This window comes from Brachyhypopomus gauderio, chromosome 12 (assembly GCF_052324685.1).
Source record: "Brachyhypopomus gauderio isolate BG-103 chromosome 12, BGAUD_0.2, whole genome shotgun sequence".
NCBI lineage: Eukaryota > Metazoa > Chordata > Actinopteri > Gymnotiformes > Hypopomidae > Brachyhypopomus > Brachyhypopomus gauderio.
This window is the reverse complement of record NC_135222.1, coordinates 20,054,362-20,069,056: the sequence shown is the minus strand read 5'-3', so window position 1 is coordinate 20,069,056 and position 14,695 is coordinate 20,054,362. Positions and strand designations below refer to the sequence as shown.

Genomic DNA, 14,695 nt, shown 5'->3' with positions numbered 1-14,695 from the left:
ATAATGAAGCAGGATAAAATTATTTACAGCTTACTTTTGATTGGTCTACCTATGTGACAGGCAACCAACCTCTCTAGTCAAAGCTCATCATTAAACCTGGAGGGGCGGGAGCTGAAGGAGAACAAGGTGAAGTTCATGGCCTCTCAGTTACTGGCCAAGTTTGAGCAGAGCACCCAAAGCTGCACTCTCCGTCAGAAGGTAAACATCACCCAGCCTCTCTGTCACTCAGCCTCGGGGCCGTTGTGAAGTGTCATAGTATTTACGTTCCAAATGGTCTCAAGCGCAGTGTCTGGACAGTTCCTGCGGCTTTGTTAGAGCTCTACTGAACTCTGATACTGTGCTCCTTTCTCTAGTTATTTATCTCCTGTACTCTTCCTGTTTCCTGTCCTACTAACCCTCTTGGCTTTCTCTCTCTGATACTGCTGCCGACCTCATGATCTCAGTCTGATTCGAATGTCGCAAAGCCTCTCAGACCCGCTTCACTCGATATGACGGAGAGCCTGTGCTTCAGCAACCTTGAGAAGAAAATCCCACCGCCTCTGCCTCCCAAGGTGCCGCTCCCATATGGACCCAGTCCGGTTACACACGCGCACAGCCTCCCACACACAGTCACCCCTAGATGCACTGCTGTTTCGTGTAAGACGATACGGCAGAGCTCGTCGTAAATCACTTCGGTGGAGGGCCAGTGTTTTCCCATCATGCCTCAGTCCGAGGCCTGGTCCTGCTCACGTGCCGTGTGTTTGCGCTTCCAGCCGGCGGCTTGCGGCGGACGTGTGGAGGAGCGGATTCCACTCCCTCCTCTCCTCCCTAACTCCAGCTCTGCCTTCAACTGTCGGAAACCCGACCGTCCAGCTCGCACCGACGCCCCAGCTCGCACGGAGCCCGCCCCCACGCGCGTGCGGTCACACACACAGCCCACTCACACACGCACAGCGTTGCACGTGCAGTCTGACGGTGCAGGCGTGCGATCGGACACGTCTGAGAGGTGTGAACGCGACTCCTGCCCCTCTGCCGTACGGGCCGTGACAGCCATGCTCCAACGCCTGCAGAGGGTGGAGGAAGTGATCAGCCAGGTGATCCCCATCACCTTCCCCTTCCTCTCTCCCTCTTTTCCTCCTTCCTTCCTCCCTCCTTCTCTCTGTTCTGTCCTTTCTTCTCTATCAGGCAGTTTTACTTCACATTGACAGCTTCCCTCAAAACACAGAACCTAAAATGAACAGAAGTGTTTGTACTCGAGGATGAAGGGCTTGCTCACTGTGTATTCAGTCCTCTATATCTTCTTTGCACCCCCCCCCCCCCCCCCCCCCCCCCCCCCCCACACACACACACACACGCCCACCCCCTGCTGTTCGCTGGCCTACCGCAGAAGAAAGCCCAGACTCAAAACGCCAGGGAGTTTCATAAAAAGAGCATAAAGGAGAAAGCGGTTCATTTGAGCTCGCTGTTCTCAGGAGATGGCTCCCCTCCTCCTCAGGTGACTAAGTGATACAACGTTTGCCTGCTGTGACTTTGATTTGCTAAAAGCTTTCGGCATGCTGTTTGTCTTTACTGTTAGTAATTGATTGTGTCACTAGTAGCTTGGAACACAACTGCTAATGCTGTGGAATTGTGCTCGTAACATGGATGACATGTTTAGATGCAGCACGTGTGTTTGTGTAGGTTTCTCCACCACCAAACATCATCGCATCGGCCTCCTTCCTCTTTTAATAATTAATAATCAAACTTTAAGTAAATTTTAAGTTGCCTGTTTCACAGGGACCAAAGCGTCATGCACATCATGTCTCGGCTGACCTTTTCAGCAGTATCATACTTAGAAAAAACCTGCTAGGCTTTAGATGTTTTTAAATGAAACCATCAAAGCAAATGTGCGCCGTTTGCTCTGTTTTGTGGTTTACTGGGCCCGGCGCGACAGACCTGGAGAATGGAACAAAAACTCTCTCAGGGAACGGGGTGTAGTAATGTACTCCAGCCCGCGCATTCAGGAGTCTTCTGGGCTGTAGGGTGGATGTCTCTGCAGGTGGGCGTACAGTTTCTACTCACGCCATTGAGCTTCACTGGTTTATTGCACATGCAAGTAGAAGCCATCAGCCACCAGCCTCTTTAGAAGAATAATATCCCTTATCAGAAATAACACAGCACTGTGGACTGACGAGCGTGATCAGAGTGAGTAACATGGATACTGACCTACCGCTGCAGTGCCCCGATATCATTTCAAAATGTTATATCAATAAATGCAGATGACAAGATTTATGGCAACATTTTTTTAATGAAGCCAACATCAAACATACAACTGGGTTTTTTTGGTCTGATTTATTTATAACACTCTAGATGAGTTGTTAGAGAGGTTCTTTTCACAAAACGTGTGGTCTGAATGATATCAAGGGTACAATTCCAGAAACTCTATCGTGACGTATGAAAGTGGCAGTGTGGTCAGTAGCATGGACTCCAGCAGTAAAGCCACACAGTGATGCTTCTGGGTCCTTCATGGAACACCAGTGGACAACATTTGAAATTACCTTCTCCTCTCATGCTGATCTGTGTTCATTAGGGTTGCACGTTTCTTTAGTTTTTTAGTCTTTTCGCTGTCTGGTTGTAGATGTGTGCTATTTACATATTTTGTTTTGTTCTTTTGTTTTGACTTTGCTTGCCCGCTTACAAGTCTTACAGATAAACCCTAAGTATTGATTGCAGGCATGTTGACACTAATCCTTTCACCTGTCTCTGTGTTTGAGAAAAGCTACCCAGGATCGTGTTACAGTTTTGTTTGTGTGCCTGAGATGAAACTCACTAAAATTTAAAGTTGGACACTGCAGTTTCCATTGTATAGTCTAAATTTCCTGCCTAACACCAATTTCCTCCCCTGTCCGTGTCTCTCCTGGTCTTGGACAGACTTCCTCTTCCAATTCTACTTCTACAATCACCCCACATCATCATCACCCACAATGCACTGCTACCACCTCTGATTCTTCTCCTCTCTCGTCCTTATCATCCCTGCTTCTGCAGCAGGTAATGGACACACTCTTTCATCTTCTTTAGCTAAAACCACACATACTTTTAGCATACCATTACTAATATATGCCTGGAAGAACCTTCCCAAAATCATAACCTCCATCTGTGTACACCTTAATATTCCCATTTCCCTTTCTGCTGTCCCATCTGGCTTTGTGTCCTCGTGACTAAAAGAATAAAAGGTCAAGATGTCAGGTTGGACAATTAGACATGAAGCCCTGTGAAATCGAGTCCCAAAGGCAGTCGGTATGTAGGCCATGTATGGTGAGTGCCCGTCTCCCTGTTCACGCCCGTGAGCCATGTGACACATTGTGACCATGGTAACATAAAGTGATACACAGACGATTAAGTGACCCTTCAAAGGTCCAGTCACAGCACAGGTGCAATTCTGTTCTTCAGGAAGAAACACAGAAGCAACAGACAGACGGTAGAAGAGTCTTAAAATCCTCAACCAAGGTATTTGTTTACTCTCACAGGTTAGAGTTTTTGCTGAAGGGGAATAATTAGGGGAATTCTACCCAGCCGATCCTTGAAGAAACTGAGGCTTGGCACATATCTTGAAAAAGAAAAAAATCTGTAGTTACACTTGGGTCATGGGTCATAGGTCATGAGCGAGACTGCTGTTTAGCATCTCATGTTCAGTTATTGCCTTGTATACTTGTATACTATATCTGTTGTTTGCTCAGATATAGTACACTGTGTCTTCCTGTGGTGTGACTTGGTGTCTGTTTGGTGTATTTGTAACATGCAGTAAAAAGAACCATTGTGGAAGTGCCAGTGTAATGCAAATGCTTCATAACTGCGTTGGTTTCAGATTAGCAGTGACAACAGGTGCAACATTCCTGTTCTGAAAGAAAATGAGATTCCTTTGCCGAGGGTGTTTAAAATCCTAAAGGTCTTCAAGAAGGTATTCAGTTAGCAGTTACTAAAACATGTCATCAGGTTTCAATAAGGAAGCTGCAATGTAAAATGTACCCAGTATCTCAGATTACACATCACTTGTATACAGTATCATGTTCCCTTTTACAGTTTAAAGCAAATCATAGGGCAATCTCATAACTTTACATGTTGGTATTTCATTAACATATGTGCTATGGCAGTGTTAGTTATAACTGCCCTGTCTGGACAAGAAATATGCATCTATGTGGTTCATTTTGAATCAGTTTGAGTTATCGGTTGTCACATTGGGGTTAGTTAGGGATAGTTATATTTGCCTGCTTTTTGTGATCTGTCCAACAGAATATTGTTAGAAGATACACGGTACTGAAAAGCCTGTAATTTGTCTGGTATTATCAAGGAATGCTCACATAAGCTAGAAATCAGTGTCCTCGTTTGACCTGTTTGTGGAAAGACTTGTGTAGTGTTGTAAATGTCTCTCCCCCCTCATTACATCATCTGTCCTCTTCCCTCTGCTCTGGACAGACTGACCTCTCCACCCTCCCTCTCCATCCCACTCCTCTCTTAACCCCAACACGTTCTCTCCCAGAATGCACTGCTGCTTCCTCTCCTAACCTTTCTCCCTCTTCCTCATCCTCACTGCCAAAAGAGCAGGTAACATAATCGATCATCATATTCCAAACCGCTTTTAAGAAGCTTGATCTTGATCTGTTGTGATCTGTTTTCCTCTTTGCTTTCTGACCATCCATTCTGACTATTTTTCTCCACTGGCCTCAAACAAAATCTATACATCTCAGCTGCGAGGGCCTGAGTCTTGTGAACAGGAGATGCAGAGAGACTCACTCAAAGGGCAACATATGGTGAGTTTCCCATGAGTGAAGCAATGCTGTGTTTGGCTAAATAATTACAGTGAGTATAGATTTAACACATGTATATATTTATAGTCAGTATAGATTTCACAGGTATATAATTACAGTGAGAATAGGTTTAACAGGTATGTTACCTGCTCTGGGCAGTCATGGTCTGGTGGTAGGGAACTGGTCTTGTGACCAGAGGGTCCTGGGGTCCATTCCCAGACCTGAGGCCATGACTGAGGTGCCCTTGAGCAAGGCACCTAACCCCAACTACTCCCTGGGCGCCGGGCTAGGGCTGCCCACCGCTCTGGGCACATGTGCACCACAGCCCCCTGGTAATCACTAGTGTGTGTGTGTGTGTGTGTGTTCTAACTGCACAGATGGGTAAAAAGCTGAGGACAAATTTCGATTGCGGTGAAAAAAAATCACAACTGACAAATATGGCACATTTATATTTTACATTTACATTTTTACATTAACATTTTACATTTATTTACATTTACATTTTACATTTTATTTACATTTACATGTAATTACAGTGAGTATAGATTTAACAGGTATATAATTACAGTGAGTATAGATTTAACAGGTATATAGCTACAGTGAGTATACTGGAACTGGGGGTAAATAACTATGGGTAATAAAGAATTTCTGAAAAAATTTGGATTCAGCGTGCAAAAATACAAAATAAACAGGTCTGTTTTTTGCAGCAAGCAACATGACTCTTGAGGCAGGACCAGTGAACAGGCGCTGCTCTTTGATTGTCTGTGATTGTCTGTGGTTGTCTGTGATTGTGATTGTATGTGATTGTAAGCTCCAGAAGGCTGTGTCTGCGGATGTAGGAGAAGCAGCTGTAGACACACTGAATGGGGCTTTAATGGGGTGGTTTCAGTTAGGCGGAGGCAGTGAGTCAAGGCTGTGTTTTAGCAAACAAAAAGGAACAGGTGCGAAGTAATGGAACAGAAACAGAAGCAGCCAGTCCTCCAGGAAGGCGACACCCTAACCCTGCTCAGCCATGAATGAGCTGCACGCGTCTTTTGCCATCAAGTCTAGATTAATGGCTTCTTAGTGAGTCTGAGCTATGCGTGCGCCTGCACTGAACAATGCCATGCCTTTATTACAAAGCCCGCACAATGGCGCACCATTTTAAGACCACCCAGTCGAGCTTGGTGTAATGCTTTTGGCATCATAAGATGAGTCTTGGCCCTTCTCCTCCACCTCTCCTACACTCGTGGTCTGTAATCTGCTTGAAACAAGTTGACCTTACCAGCTTCGTTTTGCTCTTATCACACCCTAACCCACAATGCATTGCTGCATCCTGCTCTCCGTTCCTATGGTGATAGTAACTCCTCCCCCTCTTCAGTCTCTTCATGTATCACTTAAACATGACCTTTAGATTAAAACTCTGCTTTTAATTACGTTTGCTATTAAAACACTAACATTAAACCTACCGTTTGCAGAGCACTCTAAGATCCCAAACAGGAGTTTCACTCTGTCCCTTGCGTCAACACCCAGTGTGCATTTAGCTTCACTCTGTCTAGCATGACTGGCACGTTTCCGAGATGATCCTGCGTGGCCCTCTCTCGTCCGCAGGGAGGTCTGCTCCTCCCTTGACGTAGATCTGTAATCGGGCACGGTACGATCCCGCAGGCCATGCTAAGGCTGGACCGACTTTCCTGAGCGCACGTGTTCCTCCCCGTTCTGTCCTCCCTGACCAGATGTTGGACCTTAAACACTTTCCTTTTCTAAAATAGCTCATTCTGATTCTCAGCTAGCGGCGGACCCTTTGTGTGCAGTACAGAATAACTCAGTAATTACGTTATTGTCACCCAGTAAAGAAAACTGAAGTAGAATATTTGAAATGCCACAGGAATCAAACTTTAGCACCTACGTCAGATACATAATGTCTACCAAGCTAGAAAAGGAATTGCATCTCGTTTGGTGAGCCATGTCGTCTGGGTGTATATTGTCTTTTCCTCACATTTCCCCCGAACGTCTCATGCAGCCCCACCCCCTCCTGTCTTTCCTGCCACTGCCTGTTGCACTCTGGGAATGAGCCCTGTGGTGGTAGGAGTGTGGGCTTGGAAACTGCTTCCCATCTATGAGAAAGACCTCAGGTCAAAGGCCACATGCTCAGACTTGCGGGTCGGCCCCAGGGCGTGGAACCAGTACTGTCTCTCTGTGGACTCTTCTCAGTTTGGTGTTTCACTTCCATTAAGTGAAGTGTGTCAGTACATGGATCCAGCACTACTGAAATGTTTACTTTGCCATTCAGTATTCAGTTTAGCACTGACTACAATAGATTAGACAAAATCAATAATATAAACACTACCAGTAGGATCCAGAGTGTGATTTGCTTTCGCAGAGTCTGAAAGTGTTTTCAGCTCTGAATGGCTTGTTCCAAGAGTTTCAGCGTAACTGTGGAGAGTTTCAGGGAGTTGTGGCTCTGTGATTACGTTTGATGGTATGAAGGTATGAGCTACATCTTCCCCACCTGACAGTCAATGTTTTCTCTGGTTCAAACACTCTGAAAAGAAGCCTCAGTAAAAAATTTTTTATCAAATCACATATCGGCATTTTATTTCTTTACGCTTTTTGAAGTGATTCACTGACACCTAATCTTCTTTAGCACAATCTGATCCACAACAATTCGCACCATTGACTCCATTCCAAGGCCGCGTACAGATGGCTGTACATATTTCCCCTACGCTGTCACCCCGCTGACTGCATTTTTTCCCCCTTTGCACCACAGGGTTCTTCTCAGAGGGAACCTCCCCAGACGCTGGGTGACGTGTGTCATGTGTGTAAGAGGCGTGTGTATGCAGTGGAGCGCCTCAGCGCTGGGGGGCTGTTCTTCCACAGAGACTGCGTCCACCGAGACACCTGCAGCTCACCGTCATGCCGTGGGGAATACGCTTTCGACGCAGAGCAGGGTATGTCACGCCACCTTGTGGCGTCTGCGCTACTTTAGCGGTCGTTTATCATGGAGGCGTCAGACTCGGGGAAGCGTGGGAATGTGAGCTGCTCCCTCCTGCTGGCCGTTAACTGCCTGTTTTCGTAGGGAGGCTGTACTGCAAGCTCCATTGCCCTCAGAAGAAATGTGCGGTGAGACGCGGGAGCGAGCTTAATCCGCGGAAGGTAAGCCTTCACCATGTCTGCTCTCTGTACTGTGTGGCGCACAGATAGCTTGTGCAGCCGGTGATGGATCTCTGTCTGAAATTCTGAAATGTCCTGTTTCTCTGAAAACTACTTCACTACAATGTTTAATCTCTCTCTCTCTCTCTCTCTCTCTCTCTCTCTCTCTCTCTCTCTCTCTCTCTCTCTCTCTCTCTCTCTCTCCTTCTCTCTCTCTCTCTTTCTCTCTCCTCTCTCTCTCTCTCTCTCTCTCTCTCTCTCTCTCTCTATCTCTCTCTCTCTCTCTATCCAATTCCCCTCTTGCCAGGTGTCTGAAGCCACTGTCCACAGCAGCCCTGGGCAGCGTCCCGCCGGTGATGAGAGTTCCCTGCGGCGGCCAGCAGGTACCCTGCGCTGGGCGCTGAGACGGAGCATGCGCTGGCCGCTGCATGTGGGCCGGGCGGTGTGCGCCACCCCCCACCGCTTGACCCGCTGGCTGGGCACGGGGGCACGCGCCCTCCGCCAGCATGTCCGGGACAACGCGGAGGACTACGCCTACCTGTACGAGCTGCTGAGTGTAGGCGGGCCTCTGCTCGTCGCCCTGCACGAGCTCATGCAACAGCTGTGGGCGGAGGCTGGTCCTCTCCACCTACAACCCCTGCAGGAGTGGCTGGAGCAGCACCTGGGCTCCTGGCTCCTCACATAGCTGCTAAGAAAGCCCCCTGCCGGGTCTCGCCTAGGCTCCGCCCACATTGCTCCCAAGCTCCGCCCATGCCTCCCCAAGCTCCTCCCAAGCTCTGCCTTGACCTACCTTGTTGCTTTAGTTATTAATCACTGACCTCCAATTGTGCAGCAAAAAAAAAAAAAAAGGTATTTCAGCATTCACAGAAATGATATGGTCACTGCAACGTGGTAGCTGAGATCAGATTGAGAACAACTGTATTCTTAACTAGAATATGTTAATTTTTTTCATAATGAAAAATGCTGTATGAACTCAACAAAGTGGCTCCAGTTATATTTTCTTTTCCCAAGAGTTTGGAAATTAAACGATTGGTCCTGGAACAAGCCCAGTCATTGTGCACTGGCTTCCTCCAGGAAGTGCAGTTCAGTTTCACTGCAATTTTAAAAAATACATTAAAAAAAGGAGGGGAAATTTGAAAAAAATTGCAAAACACAACTTAAAGCACTTTAATGAGTGGGCCACCTGGGATGATCGGACTTGGAGTGGTATTTTGGAATGGTGTTTTAAGAGTGGTGTTTTATGTCTGCATGCTTTGTTTAGTAATTGTGAATTATTTTGCTTGGACACTTTACTTAACCAGACTGAGCTAGTGTTGAACAACATTACCTGTTCAGCTTACAGTCACGTGCAGAGAAACCAGACAGGTCAAATCAGACCGGGTGTTGTCATCACATCATACATAAGGCCCAGCAGAGACGGCTTCCTTTCTGCATATCTCTTGTTCATGCTTTATGAACTTCAAGGTCAAATGTTTAACTGTTGATTATAGTTTGGTTAACTTATTCCTCCATGAAAGTAAACACATTGATTTGAGTCACAAAACTGTTCTGGTAAGATACTGGTGTCATGTGGTCCCAGTACGTTGTGTTTACAGACTGTGGCAGGCTCAGAGAATGTTGTCTGTGCACGTATTTAAGAGCATCATGTTGCATGAAGCCAGTGACGTAATTCCACTTCTCAGCGTACCACTTGTGCAGTGACACAGTTGTCATAGCAGAGCAGATACAGCAGACAGCACAGAGCACACTCTAGCATGGTGAACACACCTCTATTTCTGGTGCTAAGAACTGTACGATGAAAGCAATACAAAAATAACACTGTAAAGTGGAGAGCGTCCATTCATCAAAGCCACTGGACCTTTTTTGTCTGACTACCTACTATCACATGCGGTGTCACTGAGCTGATTCAGAGTGCACTGCTGGACCACATTTGTCATGTCAGATTCCTCCAGGACAAGAGGGAACATGGTCATGACTCGTACGGCTGGTTTCATAAGGAGAAAATGTATTTAGTATGCACTGGAAGATTTATATTGTACTGTTCTCTCCATTGGCTCAGCTGTATACTTTTGTTTATTTTTTTCCATTCAAAGAATGAGCTCAGTTTCATGCCACGTGTACGCAAATAGAAATGAATTGACTGAATGTGCACAGAACAGTGTATGTTTCTAATACGGCATGATGTTTAAAGTTGCATTGCTGTGTGCCACACTCTTCTTTAATCCCATGGCTTGGTCTGCTTTATTATGTTTTATATATATACACACGCGTGCATTCACTTGTCTTCTCTTTCCTGTCATTGACTCGTAGTCTTCTCATCCCATTCTGATGAGTCCACCCCCAAGCCGCTCTGCGCCCCGCCCCCCTCGAGGTGATTGGCTTCATAGTGTGCGTGAGGCACTCACCTGCGCGAGCCCACGCTGCTTGGCCGTACGCACCTGCTTTTTGAGCTCACGTCCCCCGCACTGCTGAAAAAAGGTAGCAGCCTTTGCCCCACGTGGCATAGCGACGGAGCAGTACCGAGGCACAACGGAATTCGACGTAGCACAGGGGACTGGCAGTACGCGGTCGGGTCACGCGGGTGTGTCGGGTCACGCGGGTGTGTCGGGTCACGCGGCTGTTTTCCTGGGACTCTGCATCTCTGCTGTGCAGCAGCACGCGGTCCCTCCCTCTGTTTCCTCGTCGTGACTCACAGGAGTGCTGCCGCAGGACGTCTTTACCCCTCTTCTCCCGCGTGCGCTCACCGCAGGCCACCAGTTCCACACTGTTCATGTATTCTTCTCTGTTGAAGAGGCTGCTCGCATTACCAAAACCCTGCCAGAGATTTCTTGTGGCTCTTTTAAAATGGGATTGAATCTCTGCTAAAACATTTAGTACATTTAGAATGGCACATTTTGCCAGACATGTTGTAAAACTGTAAACAGAAATAATCAGCAGACATTTCTATATCTTGTTTTTGTTTTATTTATGTTAAGCCATATGCTTCATACATCTAATAAATGATATGAGCAAGATGAATCTCTTAGAATTTTTTTATTCATAAATATATAATTATTTCCATTGTTGAACGTGTTTTCATATGAGGCTACATAAACTGGCCATATACAGATGAACGACCATAAGATTGTAGCCCAGAGCTTGGTGTTGGATATAGGGCTTAACCCAGAGTGGGCTCTAAGCATTCTTTCCACTGTCAGATGGAGCCATTTTGTACTTAGACCCAGTCTGGCATGAGAGGGTGTCATAGATGTTGAGTGGGTTCATGTCCTTGGCTGTACTGATAAAGCCCAGAGTGTTCCCCACATCTCAACCTTCTCCCGCACCTGGCAACACAGAGGAGGAAGCCATCTGTCTGCGTGGCAACAGCCAAACCACAGCCGCCTCCTCTCTCGAGTAATCTCGTCAGATGAGTATTTCAGATCAGTCAGTGAGTCCACACAGAGCTTTGGTCATTCTTCTTTTATAGTCGCACAGAGCATGGGGATTCAGTGCCTGGTCAATATCACTCTCCTGCACCTTCACAAAAAGTCCATTTTACCTCCCTCTCTGTCCTTGGACGGAAAATTATCTTTTGCTACGAAAAGGTGAAGTAGTTCGAAAGAAGGCAGATCAAACCGAAGCGGTCTGGCATCTGGTTGTTAGGGTTCCTCATTCACTTATGATGACCACTTAAACGTGAAAAACATTTTTGCCCTTCAGAATAATTATTTAGGCTTCTGAATAATGTGACAAACCATTCCAGCATGGAACGGATATGTAAAGAATTCTGAACATGGTGTTATGAGCTGTGTTGTGTGATGAGAACAATCACTGGTCTTCAGGATCCTGTTATTGGGCCCCTAGCTCAGATGTGTCATAAAGGTTCTTATTAAGGTTTAAAGAACACTCCATGTCATAAAGGTTCTTATTTCTGCATTAGAGTTTAAAGAACACTCCATGTCATAAAGGTTCTTATTTCTGCATTAGAGTTTAAAGAACACTCCATGTCATAAAGGTTCTTATTTCTGCTTTAGGGAGTAAAGAACATTCAATGTCATAAAGGTTCTCATTTCTGCATTTAGGGTTTAAAGAACACTCAATGTCATAGGTTCTCATTTCTGCATTAGAGTTTAAAGAACATTCAATGTCATAAAGGTTCTCATTTCTGCATTAAGGTTTAAAGAACACACTAATGCTGCTTTTCACTCTTAGTCCTGGAGGGCTGCAATAAAACAGTTCAGTTACTTTACATTGGTGTGTGTGCTCAACAGCCCAGCCAATTGCCAGCCCCTTTACGGAGTCCTTAAACTACCCCTTCAGCTGCCCTGTCAGGAGCTGGGGTGGCGTTCTGGGGGAGATATTGAAAGGTAGGGGCAAATGGCCTGTGCTGTCTCTCTCCTACTAGACCTACTAGAGTGCTCACTAAACATCTCCTCTCCCCACGGTCTCTTTCTCACTCAAGCATTAAGCTCCTCTAAAATGAGACCGACGTCTCCCCGTCCCACACATGGACATGCCTGAGGGTACTTGACCCTACTTTACCATTTAACCTTACACTGAATAAGAGGGCTTGATTTCCATGGTGTATTTAACATGTAAACACATCAAGTGTAAAATAGAACATTTTGCTATGTTAGTGGGTTTAGATGGTGGGTTAGTCCAGGGCTAGAGGTCTTTGGTTCAGTATGCATTCATTTCTTATAAGCAGTGACAGAAAGTGTAACATCAACTCGAATGTCAATGTTCAGACCTTGCTATGTAATCAAGGCCAATCAGTAGCATTTGTCAAATTTAAGAGAATCTGCCTTAAATGGGTAAATCAAGTAATACACACAGAGCTGTTGTTTCTCTGTGGTACTTGCAGTATGTTCTGTAATTAACAAATGAATAGAAGATTTTTTTGTCTTGATTAAATAAACACTTCTCTGAAGTACCCTATTTTGCAGGTTTACCTTGATCAACTTAAGCTGTGGGAGAAATTACATTTATTCAGGTCTCTAAAATTAATTAGAAACAAAATTGGTGTGTAATGCCATCTACTGGCGAAATTATTACACAACTCCATTTGTTACTTGCGGATTTGGGCATTAGTGAACCGGGTACGCGCTACCGCGGTTCTCGCGTTTGACAGCCTTATTAACCCAAAATTTAAGCACATAGTGCTTAATTTACAATTTACAGTGAAACTGCAATGCAGACTCAAGAAGTGACAGCTATAGGTAAAAATGAACTGTAATGGTCATTTACTGCTTCTGCTTATGATTTAAAAATTATTGTTCTTAGATTTTGAAATCAGATTTGGAATTAAAAACCATTATATTCACAGGTAGCCTAATCATTAGAATACTGCTTAGAAATTAGTACGTCCCTAGGTTATTTCCCATGCCACTCATGAATATTAACTACCTATAATATATTTACTTGCTTAAAGTTTGAAATTAAAACGGCAATTTGGAAGCTCGTAATGTTTATGACAATTTCTCTGGGCTTGGGAGAGAACGGTCGACTTATCAAGACTGAGTTTCAATATATTTGCCACTAGAGGGCATTGTTTATATGAGCACACTAAAGCTCTTACTCTTCGTTTTGTTTCATGGTTAACCTCTTGACATTACTTACGTACAGTACATAAAATATTCCAAATAGCTTGTTTATCACAATTATTAATAGAGAAACAACAACAACAACAACAACTACTACTACTACTACTACTATTACAACTACTACTGATACTAATAATAATAAAAATAGCTCAGAGAGGTATATTTCTGCCATTTTGTATATTGCTATCTCCATCGAAGAGATGAGTGGGGTAGCAGAGATGGATCCAGAAGCAGGTTACCTTCTTCTTCCATCCACAGAGCGGAAAGGTAGAGGACGCTCATGAACATCTCCGTCTCACATCACATCTGTCTAGCTGAAATAAACAGTGACCTTCAATAAAACTGGCTTGGGGGGGGGGGGTGTTGAGTTGTGAGACCACGCTAGATATGAGTTTGAAGTTTTTCTTCCTCATTTCTTCTTTAACCCTCCCCCCAATTCCAGCTGACCATCTGACACAAATTCACTTACCAACTGGCTTTGTTTAAACATTTCTATTATTTTCTGCATGTTGCATATAGGTTATCTGTGTATTAACTAACATGTGCTGTTTACAATTGAATTATGTGGCAAGGGGTGAACATTAGAAAACCATTTAAAACAGCATCCAGTCTTTGCTTACGCCATTCGTGGAAACAGATATCCAGTTCCAAGGCATTTAGTTCAATCATGCAGGCCAGATGATCTCTTTTGCATTGGATTACTGGTGCGTCAGGAGCGCAGTGTGTCAAGCCTGGAGAAAGACGAGGACAGCGAGATGGGAAGACCACCCACGCAGGTCAGCAGAGACACTGCACTCACAGCTCTGCTCTCTTCATGTACTGCACACGTGCACGTGCATACGTGTGTCGGTGCACCATTCGCAGTCCACGTCCACCATGTGTGTTTCATGCGTGTTTCTTGAGGACACAGCGAAGAGGTAAGTGTCCGTTTGGGTCCATTTGGTCCCGTTGGGTTCCGTTCTCCGTCCCGTTCTTGTGCATGGGCCACGCACTTGTGTTTTGAGCCGGCCACACTAAGAACATTCTGTGCACTGCGTCCACGAGAACACGGCGTTCTGCCGGCCCTGCCCACGGGGGGATCGGTGTTCCAGGGTTTGGGCCGTGAGTCGGAGGGATGACCTTGGGGGCCAGGCTGGTGCTGTCAGGTGCAGTGCTTTCACACAGCAGGGGTGGATGGCACAGATCCAGAGAGAGAGAGAGAAAGGACTGAGAGGACTG

General features: G+C 45.5%; 1 protein-coding gene across 18 annotated transcripts in view; it reads left to right on the top strand.

The window, feature by feature from the left end:
• mical2a (microtubule associated monooxygenase, calponin and LIM domain containing 2a) overlaps positions 1–10,909 on the top strand; it is a 33,566-nt gene extending 22,657 nt beyond the window's left edge. The window contains exons 16-30 of one of the 18 annotated variants that reach the window (XM_077023652.1): positions 61–198; positions 444–551; positions 753–1,073; positions 1,367–1,474; positions 1,913–2,017; positions 2,890–3,006; positions 3,184–3,273; positions 3,409–3,465; positions 3,824–3,916; positions 4,432–4,560; positions 4,704–4,766; positions 7,513–7,693; positions 7,822–7,898; positions 8,203–8,278; positions 10,206–10,909. In XM_077023652.1, the coding sequence (XP_076879767.1) occupies positions 61–198; positions 444–551; positions 753–1,073; positions 1,367–1,474; positions 1,913–2,017; positions 2,890–3,006; positions 3,184–3,273; positions 3,409–3,465; positions 3,824–3,916; positions 4,432–4,560; positions 4,704–4,766; positions 7,513–7,693; positions 7,822–7,898; positions 8,203–8,278; positions 10,206–10,270 (1,728 nt within the window). In that variant the 3' untranslated portion in view covers positions 10,271–10,909. Of the gene's footprint in view, positions 1–60; positions 199–443; positions 552–752; positions 1,074–1,366; positions 1,475–1,912; positions 2,018–2,889; positions 3,007–3,183; positions 3,274–3,408; positions 3,466–3,823; positions 3,917–4,431; positions 4,561–4,703; positions 4,767–7,512; positions 7,694–7,821; positions 7,899–8,202 lie in introns of all 18 variants that reach the window. The other 17 variants (XM_077023647.1, XM_077023646.1, XM_077023649.1 and 14 more) reach the window with 17 other exon arrangements.
• The last annotated feature ends 3,786 nt before the right edge of the window (positions 10,910–14,695 follow it).